This window comes from Globicephala melas, chromosome 11, assembly GCF_963455315.2.
Source record: "Globicephala melas chromosome 11, mGloMel1.2, whole genome shotgun sequence".
Classification (NCBI taxonomy): Eukaryota; Metazoa; Chordata; class Mammalia; order Artiodactyla; family Delphinidae; genus Globicephala; species Globicephala melas.
The window spans coordinates 51,502,830-51,523,990 of NC_083324.2; the positions used below are offsets into that span (position 1 = coordinate 51,502,830).

General features: G+C 46.0%; 1 protein-coding gene across 2 annotated transcripts in view; it reads left to right on the top strand.

Moving 5' to 3' along the window:
* Window positions 1-21,161, top strand: part of GLB1 (galactosidase beta 1) — an 89,605-nt gene that overhangs the window by 21,947 nt on the left and 46,497 nt on the right. The window contains exons 2-10 of one of the 2 annotated variants that reach the window (XM_030830059.2): window positions 498-667; window positions 2,905-3,055; window positions 3,596-3,656; window positions 5,139-5,233; window positions 10,083-10,263; window positions 12,645-12,703; window positions 14,128-14,249; window positions 14,336-14,376; window positions 19,767-19,879. In XM_030830059.2, the coding sequence (XP_030685919.1) occupies window positions 498-667; window positions 2,905-3,055; window positions 3,596-3,656; window positions 5,139-5,233; window positions 10,083-10,263; window positions 12,645-12,703; window positions 14,128-14,249; window positions 14,336-14,376; window positions 19,767-19,879 (993 nt within the window). The remainder of the gene's footprint in view (window positions 1-497; window positions 668-2,904; window positions 3,056-3,595; window positions 3,657-5,138; window positions 5,234-10,082; window positions 10,264-12,644; window positions 12,704-14,127; window positions 14,250-14,335; window positions 14,377-19,766; window positions 19,880-21,161) is intronic. The other variant, XM_060307444.1, reaches the window with a different exon arrangement.

Genomic DNA, 21,161 nt, shown 5'->3' on the forward strand with positions numbered 1-21,161 from the left:
CATCCTGCATACTTATGGATGAAGAGATGCAGGGTTAGAGAGGGATGCTCAGTCATTGTGGGACTCAGCGCAGCACCTAGGATAAGGCTTCAGGGCTTCGGACTTCTGATCTGTTGCTTTCAGCACAACGACATTCCTGTTGAGGGACACCCAGAGCTCTGGCAGGTCACAGCCATGGAGTCCAGGATATGTGTGTGTGTGTTCCAGCCCCAGCACACTGAGCTTCGCCACACCTTGCGAAGAGTCCCCTGCAGCAGGGTTTTCTCTTTGGGCATGTAAATTCTGCAGCTCACCCACTGATTGTCACATTGGTGCCGGCCTCTGGAATCCTGCACGTGGCTCCTCCATGCCCTGACTTAGCAGTGGGTTGCTTTATAGCCCAGAATCAAGAACGTACACAAACTAAGAGGGTAGGGAGTCAGTTGCCACTGTTGAAGCGTCTGCTTCTGAGATGCGGAGGGTGGAAGTTCTCATGTGGTTCCGTCCTTGCTCTGTAGAACGCCTCCCAGAGGACTTTCGAGATCGATTACGGCCACAACTGCTTCCTCAAGGATGGCCAGCCCTTCCGCTACATCTCGGGAAGCATTCACTATTTCCGCGTGCCCCGTTTCTACTGGAAGGATCGGCTGCTGAAGATGAAGATGGCTGGACTGAATGCCATCCAGACGTAAGTAGGAGGGCACTGGGCTCTCACCTGGGCCTGGACACCCACCCCTGGAGGGAGGGTCCAGCTGCATCTCTCGGTGCAGCTGTTTCATTGCTCAGAACGGGGAATAGCCTGGTCTGGGGTCCCGGGAGAGGCTAGTCATGGGCTTGAGTGTCCCTTCTTTAGACAGTTAACTACTTCTTCCAACCTTGAACTTTGTCACCAGAAATCATACAATGGATATCATCTTGAAAGGGCAAAGGGAAGTAACAATGGTTGAGTGTTTACTGTGTGCAGGGCACGTTACATGGATGATGCCATTTCTCCAAGGTCACCCTTCTTGTTTGCAGCTGGCGAAACTGAAATTTGCCCAGGCACATGTGTTTGGACAGAGGTTCCGCTGAGATTTGAAGATAAGGGTGTTGGTAGGCAACCATAGCTCCTCTCAGCTCCTAGAGGGATATGCCTTGCTGGGTAGATTCCTGAAACCTAGTTTGTCTTTGTGGTTCTGCTGGGGTGATTCCATGGCCCAAGGTTACAGAATTTTACCCCAAAACTATCTCTCCTTATCTCTTCTGCTGTTGTAAAGTGACTAATTGAGAAGGAGGTTGGGGTGGCTGGCCACTTTGGTTTCTGCACTGGTGATGTGGATTGCTGATAACTCTTCAAAGATAAAGGGTGAGAAAACCCAGCGGCAGATTCCTGGGACAGATAGTTAGGAAGAATCCCACTTGTTATTCTGGTTCTAGGGCCACTGGGACATGTCTGTAGTTTCAACACTAAGTTCTGGGGGACCAAGACTGTTCCAGGGAACCCTGAAACCATGGGATTGTGGGAAAAAAACACAAGCCAGGGGTCATCAAAGACACCTTTGTGATGGCAGTGGGTGGCTTCATATTTAAAGTTGTGTCCCAGGGCTTCCCTGGTGGCACAGTGGTTAAGAATCCACCTGCCAATGCAGGGGATATAGGTTCGAGCCCTGGTCCGGGAAGATCCCACATGCCGCGGAGCAACTAAGCCCATGTGCCACAACTACTGAGCCTGCGCTCCAGAGCCCACGAACCACAACTAGTGAAGCCTGCGCGCCTAGAGCCCGTGCTCCGCAACAAGAGAAGCCGCCGCAAGCAGAAGCCCGTGCACCACAACGAAGAGTAGGCCCCACTCGCTGCAACTAGAGAAAGCCCGCACGCAGCAATGAAGACCCAACGCAGCCAAAAATTTAATTCAAAAAAATAAACTGTTAAAAATAAATAAATAAATAAGTTTGTGTCCCATGCTGCAGGCAGCCCAAGGAGCTGGTCGGAATTTTATTTTTTATAAATTTATTTATTCATTTTTGGCTGCATTGGGTCTTCATTGGTGCACACAGGCTTTCTCTAGTTGTGGCGAGCGGGGGCTACTCTTCATTGTGATGTGCGGGCTCCTTCTCATTGCGGTGGCTTCTCTTGTTGTGGAGCATGGGCTTTAGGCACGCGGGCTTCAGTAGTTGTGGCATGCGGGCTCAGTAATTGTGGAACGCAAGCTCTAGAGCGCAGGCTCAGTAGTTGTGGCGCCACCAGGGAAGTCCCAGAATTTTTGTTATTTTACCTCCTTTGGACTATTCCTGACAAAATCTTTTGTTAGGAGGACGCAGGGCTTGGAGGTTTTCCCATTTTTATTGAAAAATATTTTTCAAAAAATAAGTATGGGGCTTCCCTGGTGGCGCAGTGGTTGGGAGTCCGCCTGCCGATGCGGGGGACGCAGGTTCGTGCCCCGGTCTGGGAGGATCCCGCGTGCCGCGGGGTGGCTGGGCCCATGGTCCGTGGCCGCTGAGCCTGCGCGTCCGGAGCCTGTGCTCCGCGATGGGAGAGGCCATGGCAGTGAGAGGCCCGCGTACCGCAAAAAAAAAAAAAATAATAAGTATGCCTCTTATTACTTTAGCACAGATATTTTCATTTTTCCTAAGCCCTTACATAGGCATAAGTAATTTTTCCATAGCAGTAATTTGTGTCCATGAACTCTGTCTTTTTTTTTAAGTCAAGCATTAAATAGGAATGGGCGTTCTTTGAGGGTCATACACTTAAAAGTGTTCCCCACAAGTTTGATTCTCTTGGTAGCTGCTGTGAAAGCTCAAAAGAAGGCTTCTTTTCTGCGCGTCTGCCTTAGGAAGATGTCTGTGTGTCCTGCGGGTTTATAGTTCTGCAGACTGTTCAGAAATTCATGTAGGACACCTGGATTTTTGAGCTATTTCCAGGAAGGGGCTGTGTGTGTCTTGGCAGGTACGTGGCCTGGAACTTCCACGAGCCCCAGCCAGGACAGTACGAGTTCACTGGGGACCACGACGTGGAGCATTTTATTCAGCTGGCACATGAGCTGGGACTGCTGGTCATCCTGAGGCCTGGACCTTACATCTGTGCAGAGTGGGACATGGTGAGTGCGGCTGGGCCTGCCCTGCCTGCCTGGTGTGCGGTCAGGCAGGGATCTGGAGGCAAGTGAACTAAAGCAGCGTTGGTAAGTCTCTAATTCCAGGTAACATGGGCCTGTGACTGAGCAAACCCAGTTGTCTTTTACCTTGAGCAGTGCCCAGGCAGAGAGGAGCAGGGAGGGGTCACAAGGCATGGGTCCTCCTCTTGGTGGTCACGTACAGAAGTCAGTTTCCTCATCTGTAAAAACAAGTTCATGGTGTGGCCTCTGTCTGCCTCACAGGGTAGTTGTGAGGTTAAGTGGAGGAATCTGTAGAAAAGGCTTTGATTCTCAAAACATTGCATTCATGCCCAGTGATCTTATTTTTATTATGTTTACAATTTCTAATTGCCCTGAAAGTTACAACCCAGAAAGCCCAGCTCAAATACCCCTTCTCCATGACATTTTTCTTCTTTCCCCTCACTGCTAATAGTAATTTCTGTCTCCCCTAAGACCTTATCATGGCCTCTTCTTCCTTTTTTTTTTTTTTTTTTCCCCCTCTCCTAGGGAGGATTACCTGCTTGGCTACTAGAGAACGAATCTATTGTTCTCCGTTCTAGTGATCCAGGTAAGTTGTTACAGATGTCGTAAGAGAATTTAAGAAAGCTTAGATAATTTATATCAAAAGAGTCAGGTATTTCGAAGGCTGGGGTACTCCTGGGCGAATGCTTCTGAAAGTTTAGCAAAAGTGTGAGCGTTCATCATGCTCCTCCAGGTACTGAATGTTTTAGGAAAGAAGGATTATTCGAACAACTTGACCAGATCTCGCTGATACCCTGGGAACTCTTTGAGTTGGCACTGGGCCCTGTTTGCGGTTCACTGGCTGAGTTTAATGCTTTCTCTGCCTCTGTTCTTAGAATACGACATGGCTGGTGCCGACTCCCAGCTAATCAGAATGGCAGATGTAGTTTCTGCGGTGGTGTCACTGGATTTCTCAGTAGCTGCGGTGTCTTCAGTTCCTTTGTCTACTTTTACAGAGTTAGATAACTAAATGATAGATAAAATGATAGGTTTTTTTCTTGTCTAGCTGTAAACCCTGATCGATCTGCAGGTCCCATTTAGCTGCTGTTCTTTTTTTTTTTTTTAATTTTTATTGGAGTATAGTTGATTTACAATGTTGTGTTACTTTCTGCTGTACAGCAAAGTGAATCAGCTATACATATACATATCTCAACTCTTTTTTAGATTCATTTCCCATATAGGTCATTACAGAGAATTGAGTAGAGTTCTTAGCTGCATTTCTGTCTTCTGAAGGCTTCAGTTTCTCTTGGTGATGAAGCTGGTCATAAGAGCAGCTAACACTGATTAAATTTGCTGTGTAAAAGGCTAGTATATTATGTTCTATATGCATTTCCTTCTTAGTGTACTACCCTCACATTTTACGCTCTTAGTATATTAGTGTTTTTCCACATTTTATCTCAGTTAATCCTTACAACAACTTTATGACCTATGTACTCTGTTATCCCCATTTGACAATGTAAATGTATAATTGATTAGAACTTAATTTTAAAAAAACTCAACTGTGACAGAGAGGACACATCACTCAGTCATTCAACAAACATTGGTGGATGCCTCCTGTGCTGCAGGCTTTTTGTCCTAATGGCAGGGGCAGATACCAGGCATACTGGTCCTTGTCCTCTCAGAGCTCCACTGAGGAGACAACTCTCGGCAGGACAACTTTTTTTTTTTTTTTTTTTTTTTTGCGGTATGCGGGCCTCTCACTGTTGTGGCCTCTCCCGTTGCAGACGCGCAGGCTCAGCGGCCATGGCTCACAGGCCCAGCCGCTCCGTGGCATGCGGGATCTTCCCGGACCGGGGCACGAACCCGTGTCCCCTGCATCGGCAGGCGGACTCTCAACCACTGCGCCACCAGGGAAGCCCAGCAGGACAACTTTTAGCAGACTTTTAGTGCATGTAGCGCCACCCATTTCAGAAAGTGGTTGTTGAATCCAGTCTGTTCAATCTCTGCTGCCAGCCCCAGGGTAATAGGCTGTGTTGTGTCTCTTTGTAGAAAAAGGCGTGTGATGGTGTTAAACCTGGTTGTCTTCCAGATTACCTTGCAGCTGTGGACAAGTGGTTGGGAATCCTTCTGCCCAAGATGAGGCCCCTCCTCTATCAGAATGGAGGGCCGATTATAACAATGCAGGTAACTGCAGGGAGGAGCCTGGCCGGGTCAGGGGAGGTTTCCATCCATCCACATTATATATGGGAACGAAGCAGACATGAACCTCATATGTCTATTTCTTTCTTTTTGTTTTTCTTTTTAATTTTTAAAATTGAAGTATAGTTGATTTGCTATGTTGTGTTAGTTTCAGGTGTACAGCAAAGTGATTCAGTCATATACATATATACGTATATATATTCTCTTCCAGATTCTTTTCCACTCTAAGTTATTACAAGATATTGAATATAGTTCCCTGTGCTATACAGTAGGTCCTTGCTGTTTATCTTCATATGTCTGTTTCTTTAAGAGGCAATGCCACAGATGGTGCTTTGATTTAAATTGCATTCTGGGGAGGCATTACCATTTTTGAATGCTTACTGTGTGAGACTCTCTGCTGGATACCCTACAAATGCTATTCAGTTATTCCAACCACCATCTTCAAAGAGGTTAAGTGACTTGGCCAAGGTCACGCAGCTGGCAGGTGTTGCAGCCTGGCTCCTCTCCGGTGCCACGTTGCCTTCTGGCCACAGGGATGCAGCATGGACTGACCCACTTTGGCGTCTGCACTGCCTAGGCCGTCAGTTTCCATGGGTGTGGAAAGAGGATGCAGTGAATTGGGGCCACTGTGTTTTCTCTCCCACTTCCTGCCCTCACTTTCCTTCTTCCATGTGTTTTTCACTTTGCAGTGACTGGTAGATTGTGAGGTATATCACGTGGCAAGAACTTTTCAAGTGAAAAATAGGTACACTTGACCTGCGATGATTTTTGATGTTTGTAAAAATACTTAGGTAAAACAAAACCATGTCTGTTGGTCATTTACCAAGGATGCTCTGATTGCAAAGAATACGTTATGTAAAACTGGCTGCATCCCGGACCAGCAAGGGGGTGCGTGCGGTGCTCCCTAGGGGAGCGTGGGCCAGATTTCCTTCTTGTGAACAGCACCGTGGAGTGTTTGCAGGGACGGTCATTGTGGGGAGGGAGCCTGGCTATTTCCATGCCCTTCAGATATGAGAGGGCTGGGCTGGCCAGGGTGCCCTGCGTGGTGGAGAGAGGCCAGGCTGCTACTCCCAGAGGGGTGTACTGATAGCACTCACTGCCCCTCACCTGTCCTGAGTCTGTACCAGTTAAGCTTACAGGAGCCCATTTTCCTGTATGAAGATTTCAAGGCTGAAACTGGGTGTATCTGCATAGCTGGGTCTTCTTCCTTTCTCTTGATCTCAGGTTTTCCTCAATTTCCCTTGCTTTTTAGTCTCTGCTTCTGCCGAAATCACTTTCAATTTTTGCTGAGGGCTTTTCTGTACCTTTTGGTTATTGAAATGCACCACAATGTCAACAAATATGAACTGTGCAAGGGAGAGCAAAGTTGGCTGTCTTGGGGGGAATTTCCTCCCATGTCCATCCCTGGCAACCTCAGATGACTTGAACTTGACCGTGGATCCTGCCGGAGGACTCAGCTTCCTTCCTCTCCCTTCCCCCCGTCACATCTCCACCCGCTAAAATCCCACCTAATCCTTTTGCCCCTTGATAATTAGGAGTGGGGGCCTTCCACCCACAAATTTGCTTCATCCAATTTGTGAGGTACTCATCATGAGGGATTAGCCCTGTTTATACCTGCTGTTTGGGAAGAGGTTTCAGTTTTCAGTCTGCAGTGAAAACGTCTGCAGTGTTTTGTTGCTTTATCAAGGAGCTTACAGGGTGAGATAATTATTCTAGAACAAAGACCTGCAACCTGCAAACCTGGCCCTCTGCCTGTTTTTGTACATAAAGGCCACTGGCACATGACCATGCCCGACCATTTATATATTGTCTGGGGCTGCTTGTGAACCACAATAGCATGGTTCAGTAGTTGAGACAGAGACATATGGCCAAAAAGCCCCAAATATTTACTCTCTGGCCCTTTATAGAAAAAGTTGGCAAACTCCTACTCTAGAAAAATCAGCTTTCCTCTGAGGCTAACTGCAACTTCGTCTATGAGTCTCAAGCCCTTTTCTGTGTGTTTCTCCTCTTACCTCCCCCGCCTCCACACACACCTCTGCTTTCCTCTCGTTGGCAATGATAGAGAACTTGACTGTATGCTTTATTGCCAGCTTTCTGAGCACTTACCAGGTGCCAGGTATTGTGCAAAAGCCCTATTCATGTATTGGCTCAGTGAATCCTCATACAACCCAGTGAGGTAGGTACACTCACCTCTTACAGGCAAAGAGACATTTGACGGGTGGAGCCACCTGGATAAGAAGAGGCAGAGCTGAGGTTTGCACAGGGACTCTTGGGCCTCTGATGCCTGTGACCGCAGCACGAAGCTGTCTTGCGAATGTTGAGCTTTTCTCTTTCTCGAAAAACCTAACCAAATTAGGTATATGCATTTATTACAATCCTGTTTAAACTACAGTCCTGTATTTTATCTTAATACAATGATGATAATGGATAAATAAGATTTGAAAGAGTAAGTGAAAATCAATGACATTGGCTTGGGGCGTGGCCAGAAAAGAACGAGAGGTGCAGAGGCTCTGGGCCCTCTTAGTTGCTAAAGCCGACCCTTAAATTTAGCTCTGAACTTCTTGGCAGCCAGATGATGAAGGAAGACACAGCCATTTAAGTAGCTCTTAATTAAAGAGGAGAAAAAAGAAAACGAGGGGGACAGTACCTTGCCAGTATTTGCAAAGCTTTTCTTAAGATTTATTTCAATTATTTCCAAAGGGACTTCTGAGGCACTAATCAGAGTATCAGGATCAGTCATCCAAGGGGAGTTTCCTGCTCTGTGTGAGTGGCAAACACCTTCTATTGCAGGATGGCTTCATGACCTGTGAAGCCCTTGATACTGGCCTACCACTACCTGTTTTGCTGCTTCTTTTTTTTTAAAATTTAATTTATTATTAGTATTTTTTTGGCTGCACCTCGCGGCATATGGGATCCTAGTTCCCCGACCAGGGATGGAACCCGCGTCCCCTGCACTGGAAGCGCAGTCTTAATCCCTGCACCTCCAGGGAAGTCCTTGTTTTGCTTCTTTTTAAAATTATTTATTTATTTATTTATTTTTGGCTGCATTGGGTCTTTGTTGCTGCACATAGGCTTTGTCTAGTTGCGGCGAGCAGGGGCTACCCTTCGTTGCAGAGCATAGGCTCTAGGTGCACAGGCTTCAGTAGTTGTGGCTTGCGGGTTCTAGAGCACAGGCTCAGTACAGGCACATGGGCTTAGTTGCTCCGCGACATGTGGGATCTTCCCGGACCAGGGCTTGAACCCGTGTCCCCTGCATTGGCAGGCAGATTCTTAACCACCGCGCCACCAGGGAAGCCCTGTTTTGCTTCTTGAACCCATAACATGAGAGTATAGTCAGAGGGATTCTCGCTGAGAAAACCATTGTGCGTTAAACCATTTGGGAGGAGGTGCTTTGCAGATGATGATGGTGGTGTCTAGTTCTTCTACATCACTCCCTACTCCCTTCCCACTCCCCGACTCTGTCCATAGGCTTCATGGAGCTACTAGCAATTTTGCCAACAGCATACTCCTTGCAGGAATACTCTCTACCTCTCCCGCTTCCCTGACCAGCGAGTGCCTTTCTTTCTAGAGCTGCCTCGGGCAATCCCTGTGGGGAAGCTTCCTTAACCATCTCTTCCAACCACTCTCAGACTGGGCACCTCTTTTCTGGAGGCTCACAGTTTCTTATGCTCATGTTCAAAGGCCACGTATCCCTAGGATCACAAAAATTTGTTTTGCGTTGTGTGCAGGTAGAAATTGTTATGTGTGGGAAATTTTTAAATTTTTGTAAAATTGTGACGTATACCACACACACATTAATGTGCAATAATGAAGCATTATGATGAAAACAGCTACAGAATGACCACCCAAGATGGAAAATGGTACGTGGCCAGGACCCTGGAAGCTTCCCAGGTGTCCTTCTTCATCACACCCCACTTCTTCTCACTGTTCTGACTTTCGTAGCCATCAGCTTCTTGCTTTTCTTTACACTTTTACCAATTATGTGCACACCAAGACTTGATAGTTTGGTTTTGACTGATTTCGATTTTCTATTCGGGAAATTGTATCGTGTGTATTTTTCAGTGTCATGCTTCTTTCACCAACCTCTATACCTCTAAGATTCTTTGGTGTATTGGATTTTCTGGTGTATCTGGTGTATTGGAAATAAATGAAGGTCATTCATTTTATTGCTTTAGAGCAATGTTGCTTAACCTTTTTTTCATTGTTGCCCATTAAAGATCCTCTCTAGACATATTTTTCTAATTGCCCCCCATGAAATTTTAATACCTGAGATATACTGTGTAATTGTACATATATCTATACTTTATATGAAAAATAAGGTTTTTTTTTTTTAAAATCCTATAAAAATCAGCTCCCACCTCCTTGGGGATGCTCTCCACCTCATTGAGAATGGACACTTCAGCACTATTGTCATTGTACCCAGTAATTCTTTGTTGTGGAGGCTGACAATGCAGGATCTCTAGCAACATCCTTTGGCCTCTACCCACTGAATTAACAGATGATTTTTCTTCATTTTTTAATATTTCTGCCATGGAAAATTATTATTTATGTAATGTGTAAAGTATCGGTTACGTATTATAGGGGACAATATCACTACAATCTGAAAACTAACACATTGGTTGTTTTCCTTATTTCTGGGAGGTATTAGAAGGTAGGTTTTTATGCTGAGTTGCTTTTTGGAAGATGAGTTTTGAGGACTGAGTGTAGGAGATATTTGGGGATATTACTAAGCCTTGTCATCTCAGAGATGTGCAGGTAGTTTCTCTAAACAAAAGCTTGCCTTCGGACGTTGGAGTCTCCTGATTTCTTTCCCCTCCTCTTTTTAAATTTGCAGGTTGAAAATGAATATGGCAGCTACTATACCTGTGATTACAACTACCTGCGTTTCCTGCAGAAGCGTTTCCACTACCACTTGGGTGAGGACGTGCTTCTGTTCACCACCGACGGGGCGCATGAGAGCTTCCTGCAGTGCGGGGCACTGCAGGGGCTCTATGCCACCGTGGACTTCGGAGCAGGTTGGTGTCTACAGTCACAGAAACCCAGCTGAGCAGGCAGGTTCGGGCTTTTTACTCCATCGGTCATTCTAGACAGCTGTTGTTCAAGTGGCAAGGGCATATCGAGTGAGATTTCCCAGATTTTCCTGTATCTGGTAACGGGTAAAATAGAACACCTGATATTGCACCCCTCCATTGCAGAGATCATTTTGTGTCAGCTGAGCTGGCCCTTAGGTCAGGAGCTCCATTTCCAGCCCTGGCAGAGCTGGCTGCAGCCTGGAGTCCTGTTCTCTTAGGGGCTGCCTGCCAGGAGCAGTTCCAGGTTGAGGAGCTCCACCTTTCAGGCTCTGTCTGGGATGTGCTGCTCTTCCCTGCTCCCCCTGTCCCCCGAGTTGTGGCTGGATGCTCAGGCTGGGTCGTGGCCATCGTGAACTCTGAGGCCGGTCCTGGGTTTCGGGGAACTTACCTGGTACTTCCGTTTTCTTTCTACATAAACTCATAAGGCTGGGAACTGTGATGGGCCGGAGGTGGTTTGGCGGATGCTACGAAAAATTGTCTTCCTGATGCATTAGTGCTGTGTAAGCTGCTGAGGTTCCACACATGAAAGGAGGGCTGGGATGCTTCGGGCTGTATGACATTAAGAAATCTTCATGTAGGTTGAGAGCAGCTTTCATAAAAGGCATGGCAGCTAAATGCAGTGTGTGATCCTGGACTTTTTTTTTCGTGGTTTTTTTTTTTTCCTTTGTTGTTGTTACGAAGGACATTATTGAGACAATTGAAGTCTTTGAATAAAGCCTTTAGATTAGATAATAGTATTCTATCCATGTTAATTTCCTGTTTTTTATCATTGTATTCTGTTTATTTAAAGAATGCCCTTGCCCTTAGGGGATACACACTGAAGTATCTAGGGGTAAGGGGCCATTCTGTCTGCAAATTATTCTCAAACGGCTCAGAAAAAAAAAATGTATATTCATATAGAGAGGGAAAACCTGATGAATGTGGGAAAATGTTAACAATTGGGGAACCTGGGTGAAGGGAAGATGAGTTCTTTGTACTATTCTCACAGCTTTTCTGTAAATTTGAAATTATTTCAAAATGAAAAGTTACTGCCCCGCCCAAAAAGACCAGCTCTTCAAGTAGCATAAGGATCCCGCTGTTCTCCCATCTGACGGATGAGACACATACCCAGCGTTGCCTTCTTTTGAGAAGGATGTACAGAAAACTGAAGTTGCATTTTTAAAAAGATTCTTCTACCCTACCAACAAGGAAGTAACTGGCTCTGAGTGAATTGAGTGTTTCTAGAAACATGGTACGTTGCTCAGAGCATTTGGCGATGAAATAACTCATCTACAAAGAGCTGCACAGGAAGTGGCATGCTGGTTTCGTCCTGCTTTGGCACACTTCCCAACACAGTGATGAAAAAGCACAGTATTCTTCTGTTGGGAGGAACAAATTGAAGATTATTATGAGTTAGTTGTAAGCATTATTTGTATGTAGGGTGACAGCACATACAAATAATGCTTCTTCTGTGGGTTCAAGGACAGACACTCAAGACCAGTGTGCCTGAGGCAGGTGGGGCTGTGGTAGCTTTATTCATTTGTGTGCAAGAGGGGCAGTGCCTGGGGTCAGATCCCAGGAGAGGCGCCTGAGAGCAGCATTTAAAGATCTGGAAGCTACTGAATGCTTAATAGTGAGAAATTTACAGCCATAAAATAAATGAGATTCCATTCTTTCTTGATCAGCACATTCCCTCCTGAAAGCTGGCCTTACAGAGAAGCCCAAGGCTTGTCCAAGAGCAGGGGGGTTTTGGAGACTTGGCTGGTGTCCCTTTCACGCTGGGACACCGACTGAGGGAACTGGACTGTGCAGTGTGGGGTCAGGGTGTCCTCTGCTCTGGCTGGGAAGCACTGTGCGTGTTCACTGATGTAAAGCAGCCCATTACCTCTCTGGGGAGAAACCCCTTCTCTCTTTAGAGGTGGAGGGGAGAACAGAGTCATGGGAAGCCAGATGAGATACAGGCATCCTAATGGAATATTTCAGAAGAAAAAATTGAGTTTACGAGTGGTCTGGAATGACAGAGAGAGAGAGAGAGAGAGAGAGACCAGCCGTGTGTCCAGGTGCCGGGGACACAGAGAAAGCTCAAAGCCTGTGCCGTGATCTCCCAAAGGAAAGCAGTCAGGAGAGGCCCTAGCACTGTTCACAGAGGAAGCATCATTCTGTGGTCCCCATGGTCCGTCAAATGGATGGCCTGAGTCCCCACCTAAAGCTAGCTTGGAGGTGTGCAAGCCCCTGGGGGTGTGGGGAAGGGCGGGGGCCTCAGGTGCAAGTCCTACGAAGGAATCTTTTTATTTAACTTCTTGTCATTCCCATGGCTGACCGTTCTTCTCCCTCTCATTTTTCAGGTGTCAACGTCACAGCTGCTTTCCTAATCCAGAGGAAGAGTGAACCCAAAGGACCCTTGGTAAGAATCAGGCGTGAGGCCTGGGGAGACTGTTTGCTTGTACTAACTTCATTACCGCTGCTGGGAGAGAGCGATTAACTGCTGCGGAGGGTGGGAATGGATCCTTGGTTTCTCTGAGTCTGAGGTCAGCAGCTGATGGGAGTGTAGAGACCCCCTTCTGGACACATGGGAAACAGCAGAAGCAGTGCTGCTACTTGACACTGAGGCCCTGCACTGGAGGGGGGCAGAATGGGGACCGAAGTGAACATCCCGCCTCCATCAGGCTCTGCGCTTTTGCATACCTCATCGTATTTGGTCATCGTGCCAGCTCTCATAGGTAGTATCATTGTCTCCATTTTCAGTGAAACTCAGAGGCCATGTCACTTGCCCAGGGTCGTACAGCTGGTGAGTGGCAGGGCCAGGATCTGTGTTCAGGTCTGTGTTTCTTGAAAGCTCTTTGTGACAGAGCTTCTCCACCTTTAGTGTGCTTACAAATCACGTGGGACTCTTGCTAAAACGCAAACGTTGATCTGTTGGGTCTGGGAGGGGATTGAGATTCTGCATTTCTGACAAGCAACCAGGTGACTCGGGGAGGTAGGGTTGCTGACCACTCTGGGAGCCGCAGGGCTCTGTGACATGCTGTGTAGGCACCTGGGAGGTGGAGACAGAGGCCAGGTCCTGGCAGGTGTGCTCAGCCCATCAGTGATGCAGCCCTCTCTGTGCTTCCCTTCTCCTTGCAGTTGTGGCAGTTGTCCTTGTCACTTGGCCCCGTGTAAGGGGGAATATCCTGTGCCTTCCGTGCAGCAAGTCAGGCTGCCCCGCCTGTGTACCCACCTTTGTACAAAGCAGCCTTTTCTGAACCTGGTCTCTGCTTCGTGAGCCATGCAGAACCCGAGTTCCCAGACTCCGGGTGGAGCTATTTCCTGGAGTCTGAGACAAGAAGTCCCCAGAACACGTCCAGATTTCTCTTTCCTTCTGTAGATCAAGGGCTTGGCAGGGTCATGTCCAACAGAAACATGAAGCGCTTGGGGCCTGCCTGGCAGAATATTTGGACAAGTCTACCTCACTTTAAGTCAACCTGAGATCTGAAAATCTAGATTCACACAAAGGGTGAATTTGGAGCTAGTTATTTTATAAACATTTTGTCATCTGATTCTTTTGCCCAACAAACTTCCCTACCATATTCAAACTGAGGATTGGTAAACAAGATTTTGATGCAGGTACAGCTTTTCAGGGACACCTGTATTGTCCACACCTGAGACCTGAGTTTAGGCAATGCTATATGGGATGTCCTCATTGGTCCTCCAGCTCCAGGTAAAGGAGTGAATGTCAGCTCCTCTCCCCACCTGTTCCTCGGTAGAGAACCTAGGGCAGTAGTTACTGAGAAGCCCAGCATGTAAAGGTCTTAAGTCTATCCTAAGCTCCATATTCCCTTCTCTTTTCAGGTCAATTCTGAATTCTACACTGGCTGGTTAGACCATTGGGGCCAACCTCACTCAACAGTCAAGACTAAAACGGTGGCTTCCTCCCTTCACGATATTCTTTCCCGAGGGGCCAGTGTGAACATGTGAGTGTTACTTTTCAGAGGGGAGGCTGTTCTCCGTAGCTGTGGGCTCATGGTGAAGTACTGTCTGTTCTCTTGTTTCCTTGTAGGTACATGTTTATAGGTGGCACGAATTTTGCCTATTGGAATGGTAAGAGCAATTTAACATCTGTTTGTAGAATCTAATCCTAAAATGTTTTTGGTGCTTGATTTTTGGAGGGGTGTGCCTATGGACAATTGTTATTTTCTATTTTTGCTTGCTTTCTCCCAAATTTTCTAATATATAAGAATTGCGTATATAATTTAAAAAATAATTTTTCTTTTATTTATTAAGAAGAAGAGAGAAATGTTGAATTTACTTTTCTATTGAGAACTGATTTAAAAAAATTGAGTATCCAGGTGTTATGAAATAATCAATGTTATATAAATGAGGAACTGCATTTGATGATTATAAATTACCCTTCTATACTTGTTTGAGATGCTCACAAATTACTTGTTCTTTTAAAATTTAATTCAGAATTTTCATTTAATTTACAAAAGTGTTATAGAATCATAGAAATGGAATATTTTTCTTATGTAAATACGAATCTTTCAAAGTTTTCTTTTTTTATTTTATTGAAGTATAGTTGATTTACAGTGTTGTGGTAGTTTCAGATGTACAGCAAAGTGATTCAGATATAGATAGATATAAATATATAGATATGTATTGTTTTTCAGATTCTTTTCCCTAATAGGTTATTGTAAAATATTGAGTATAGTTCTCTGGCTATACAGTAGGTCAAAAAATCATTCTTCCTTAAAAAAAAATTTAAGAGACATAACTTGTACATTTAGAAGCTATTGTTTTAAATCAAGCTAGTCGGGCAGGTCATAGTCTCTGGCTATAACTTACTTGTTCGTATATTCTGGTCTTTTTCTTCTCTTTTTTTTTAAAAAAAACACTTTGTTTTGTTGAGATATCATTCACATACCATAAGATTCATGATTTGGGGAATTTCCTGGCTGTCCAGTGGTTAGGACTCCGCGCTTTCACTGCCTAAGGCCTGGGTTTGATCCTTGGTCGGGAAACTAAGACCCCACAAGCCACATGGTGTGGCCCAAAAAAAAAATAAATAAATTCATGATTTTAAAGTACACGATTCAGTGGTGTTTAGTTTATCACAAACTTGTGCAACCATTATCACCGTCTAATTCCAGAACATTTTCATTACCCCGAAAAGAAACCTCGTACCCAAGAAACGCCCCACTCTCCCTCCTCCCAGCCCCTGGCAACCACTAGTCTACTCTCTGTCTTTGTGGATTTGCTTATTCTGGACATTTCATACAAAGGGAACCATACAGTTTGTGGTGTTTTGTGTTTGACTTCTTTCATTCAACATACTCTTCTCAAGGTTCATCTATATTGTACTGTGTATAAGGACTTCGTTCCTTTTTATTGCTGAATAATATTCTATTGTGTGGATATACCACATTTTGTTTATCCATTCATCAACTGATGGACATTTGGGATGTTCCCTCTTTTGGGCCATTATGCATAATGTTCCTGTGAACGTTATTACCTATGTGTAATATTACCTATGTGTAAGTATTTGTTTGAACCCCTGTTTCAGTTCTTTTGGCTGTACACCTAGGAGTGGGATTGCTGGTTCATATGGTAACTAACTCTATACTTAGAGTTAGAGGAACTGCCACAGTGTTTTCTAAAGCAGCTGCACCATTTTACATTCCTATATGGTCTATATGGTCATTTTTTTTTTAGTAGGAAAAATTATGGTAAAATTCTCTTCATTGCCATTGACTTTTGCCAAGACAAACCATCCTATATTGCTTTTCTCTAAACCTCATTCCCCACATCTCTCCACATCTGCATTTTCCTCTAGGAGTCATTGAGGATGCTTTACAGTTGAGTTTTGGAAGCCTAATTGGACCTCAGTCTCCTGGTGTTAGTAATTGGACACTATCAGCTCTTAATGAAGTTTCTTCTTCAAACTGCTATCTTTTGTGCAGGGCAGGATGGTCAAGGAGAAGACTTTGGTTAAAGTATTATTAATATTATTTTTAGAGCCAAAAAATGGAGATAATGCAAAGTTCAAATGTCATTTCTTAAAAGATAGTAGAGTGCCAAGGTTGGTAATTGAAGTTAGATCAGCCCTGTGTCTGTCTTCCCCTTAGAAACACTTCAGATTTTGTGATGCCTTTTGCATTCAGAAAGTAGGGATTCCTCCTAGCTTCCATCCATGGAACCAAGACCAGTCACCAATCCAGGAATAAAGGCTGATATTGTTTGAAACTTTACAGTTCATGAAACAATTTTCTGTATCCTATTATTTTATTGAAAACAATACATTCTTTTTTTTTATATTTATTTATTTATTTTTGGCTGCATTGGGTCTTCGTCGTTGGGTCTTAGTTGCTGCGCACGGGCTTTCCCCAGTTGCGGCAAGCGGGGCCTACTCTTTGTTGCGGTGCACGGACTTCTCATTGTGGTGGCCTCTCCCGCTGCAGACCTTGAGCTCTAGGCGTGTGGGCTTCAGTAGTTGTGGCATGCAGACTCAGTAGTTGTGGCTCGTGGGCTGTAGGGCGCAGGTCCAGTAGTTGTGGCACACTAGCTTAGTTGCTCCACGGCATGTGGGATCTTCCCAGACCAGGGATCAAACCGGTGTCCCCTGCATTGGCAGGCAGATTCTCAACCACTGCGCCACCAGGGAAGTCCCAATACATTCTTTTTTAAAATTTACGTATAATAACTGATTCACTTTGCTGTACACCTGAAGCTAATACAACATTGTAAATCAACTATACTCCAATAAAAATTTTTAAAATAAATAAATAAAATTTACATGTATAAAACTACCACTGAGAAGTTGTCCTTAATCCTGTCCCTTGCCCCTGACCCTGCCATAAACAATACAAGGCTCTTTTCTGCCTCTGTTTTCCCATTTAGTCCTCATAGCAGTCTCATCTGGGCTGGGGATTATGGACCCACTTTACAGATAAGAAAAGCAGGGTACCAAAAAAGTCCACAAGATTCCCATTCAGTTGGCAGAGAGTAGAGCCTAGGCTCAAACTCAGGCCTTGGAAAGCTGGTCACTGCTCTTTGGATAACTCCTTGCAGCCTGAAGCCTGTGTTTCCAACCCCCAAACCAGTCCCTCTGTGTTTGCCGGCCTCTCTCTCCTGCCCTGTTGCCCGGTCTCTTTGCAGGAGTTGGGCGAGGGGGTGAGCAGTCTGTGCTTTTGGCTGCAGTTCTTCGGGCCAGCTTCCCAGAGGACAGCATGGGAGAAAACTTCAGGTTTTCTGGCTTAGGTGCTCACTGCGTTCCTGCCCACAATAGCTGCCCATGCTGTGCAGATAGGCGCCCACTCTGTGCTCATGTATCCGCACGGGAGCCAGGCTGTCCTCTCCTCCTCACACACCCTGCAAAGCTGAGGAGCGGTACATCCTGCCAGTTCTCTTGTCTTCCTACCTCACACTCCCCAGCGTGGCCAGAGGAGGCTGAAGTCAGCACTGTTTCCCTAGGACACTGCCCTGTGGGGATCTGAAACATCCAGAGGAAGATTCTGCTGGTAGAACTGCACACACTTAGTTTTCCAGTCTGTCCTGTAACCCGTTGGCCAACTTCCCAGCCTGGGTTCCCTTGGCCCGTAAAGTATGTTTCTGGGTGTTCACGCTTGTTGACACTCTTTCACAGAGCTCCTTCTCATGCATGGCTCTGCAGGGGCCTTGGGTAAACAAGGCCATGCCTACCACTAGGATGCCCTTGGTCTAGTCGAGCGAGGTCGCTGCCACACTGAGCGAGAGGAGGGACCATAAAGGAGAAGGTGAGCTCCTTGCAGCAAGGGATGTGGTTTTTCTTTTCTTTGCATCTCACAGCAAAGGATGTGTTTTAACATAGGTGTTCCCAGAGGCAGGAGAGTAAAAGTAATATGACTGGATCAATTCAATTGGTGGAGTGGCCCAGGTCTTTCAAAATGTAGATTCTGTGCATTGAACAGATTAGACAGTCTTTGGGGGATGACCTGATCCTTGGCCTCCCTCATCTGTCAACCCCGCCACCAGTAGGATCACCCAGGGCGGCTCCATCATTCGTGAGCTGTGGGATCACTCCAAGGAATTTGTTAACTAAATCATAGTGAACTGTCAGATTTTGTGCCTCATTTACTTAAAAATTAGATTGGATGTAAGATTATCCTAAAATAACTTTATTCTTTCACACACTTGCACTGCAAAACGCTCTCTGGAGTAGAAGAGAAAGGGGTGGCATGGAGCCTTGCTGGTCTGCAAAAGGCAGCGTCAGTTTCACCTGGGAGGCTTGCTTAGAAATGCAGAGTCTCAGGTCTGACCCTATCCCTACTGAGTCAGAATCCCAGGTTGGGCTAAGGAGTGTGTTTTAACGAGCTCTCCACGTGACTCTCAGGCCAGGGCAAGTTGTACTGACACAGGGTCACTGCCCAAATTTGCAGAGTCTCCTATCTGTGAATATCACCTGTGACAAGGCTGGGGCCCACTGGTCTAGACTGTGCCCCTTGGACAATAATTGCAACGCTGTTTGCTTTTTGCATCCACAGTATTGCCATTATTTATTAGTCTCTGTGGCGGGTCACGTTCCCTGGGAAACGGACTCTGAGACTGCCTGGCACAAGTTTATTGGGGTGTGCTCCCAGCGGCAACACCAGAGTCAGGATTGGGCAGAAGGAGAAGCTGGGCAGTGATGCAGTCTCAAAAGTGGCTCAGCTGATGCTAGAGGAAGCTCTGGATCTGGGATGGCCCTTTGAGGCAAGGGGACTGGGCTTTTATATCCCTGCACTGGTCAATCTTTGGATGTGGGCAATCCCAGAAGGGGTGTAATCTTGGGCAAGGCGGCCCAGCAGATGTCAAGGACCAGAGAGGGGCACATCTGAGAGCCGTCTTCAGCAAGCACTCCCGGTAACTGGGGGAATGAGTGAGTCAATGTGAGAGGCACACCACAGCACCCCCCCAACTCTTTGCAGACATTACAAACGCCCAAGGTTACACTTGACTTTCAGTGGGCTGATGTGTGTCTGCAGTCATCTCCCAGTTTGTTTGGTCTGATAGCCCCTTAGTTGTTTGCTGCTGATCCTGGGCCCAGAAAACTGTGTGTCCACCATGGACCTTTTCTCAGCCACACGTGAGGTGATGAACAAGATCACGGCTGCAGGGTTAACGGTCAGACGTGTGAGTCATGCCATAAGTCTTGCTGTTGCTGGTTGTGAGATGTCCAGGGGGGTTGTGGGGAGCTTCAGAGGCCCTGCTTGTCCAGTGACAGGGCTGTCTGCTGGGGTCGCTGAGAGAGTGGATGGGGAAGGTGCTCTGTAGGCTCTAAGAGCTTGGCGAGGGCCACTTGCAGGAAGAAACTCGTTTCTCTAAACCTTGCCTCCTGAGGGCCACCTCTGTGTCACTTAACAGTTGACTCTAATGTGTTCCTTATTTTCTCCCTACACAATGCCAAGCCATGAATCCCAAAGAACTTTTCCCAGGGGAAGGCCTTCCGTAGTAGTTAGTGGCACGGTTTTGTCTTGCAGGGGCCAACACGCCCTACCAAGCACAGCCCACCAGCTACGACTACGATGCCCCCCTGAGCGAGGCCGGGGACCTCAGTGAGAAGTATTTTGCTGTGCGGGATGTTATTCAGCAGGTGAGTACTTTGTACGGGCTGCAGGGGCTGGCCTGGGCCAGAGCCTGCCCGGGACTCACAGTGCGCTGTAGACAACTTCCTGGAGCCTTTGTGTTTAAAAGGACGGATGAAGGGAAGCATGAGCAAGACTTGGCCTTGAGTCTTTGTCCCACCCGATTAAGAGTGAGCCTGAGGGCTTCCCCGGTGGCGCAGTGGTTGAGAGGCCGCCTGCCGACGCAGGGGACACGGGTTCGTGCCCTGGTCCGGGAGGATCCCACATGCCGCGGAGCGGCTGGGCCCGTGAGCCATGGCCACTGAGCCTGCACTTCTGGAGCCTGTGCTCTGCAACGGGAGAGGCCACAACAGTGAGAGGCCCGCGTATGGCAAAAAAAAAAAAAAAAAAAGTGAGCCTGTCAGCAAGGTGCTCCACAGTACGTTGTAAGGATTAAAAAGAACACAGGTAAGGCCTCCGGTACAGCCCTGACACATCTGTTGTCCAGTAAGCGGTGGCCATTTATACTATTATTCATACTAAACAGAAGAAAATGTGTGTCCACATAAGTAGCTGAAGTACGCAGGAAAGAAAATCTGTGGGCATTCTGAACACAGTACAAATGTGAGCTGTCAGCAATGCTTCATTTTTCTATTTGGGGCAAGTGATTGCTGTTTCCTCCGGGCCTGACACCTGAATGCTTAGTCCTTGCTAACGTTGTGACCTTTGAGGCATCTAACGCACCCAGGTGGGGTTTCCTGTCTCTGTGTGGCTTTAAAAAAAAACCCACAGTTTTTCTGCTCAGTCACCTGAGTTTTGAAGTTAAAAAACAAAGATTTTCTGCCTATAAATGGTATGGACTTTTTTTTTTCTGTTAGTTTTAAGTATGCTGTAGTCTCCGTTTAAGCCTAAGTGTTAGTTATATTATGAAAAATTTTAAACATATTGAAAAATATGATCTATACTTAACTACTCTTAGAGTTTGTCCCTTTGATCTACGTTTCCAGATGTGTGGTTAAAATGTTGCGCATGCGATTTTTATTGTGGGTTTAATCTCTGTAGAATTTAGAGCGATGACTCCCAAGTTCTGTCTTGTATGTTTGTTCTCTGTTTCAGAGCTCTCTATTCCTATCTTTATTATTTCCTTCCTTTATTTGAAGCTTAGCTTTTTAAACTGGGCTTTCTTTTCTTTTCTAATATAAATACTCAAGTCTATACATTTCCTTCAAGTACTGCTATGGTACCATATCATAAGTTTTGATATGTAATATATTTATTATTGTTTGCTTTTAAACATGCCTATTTTGATTT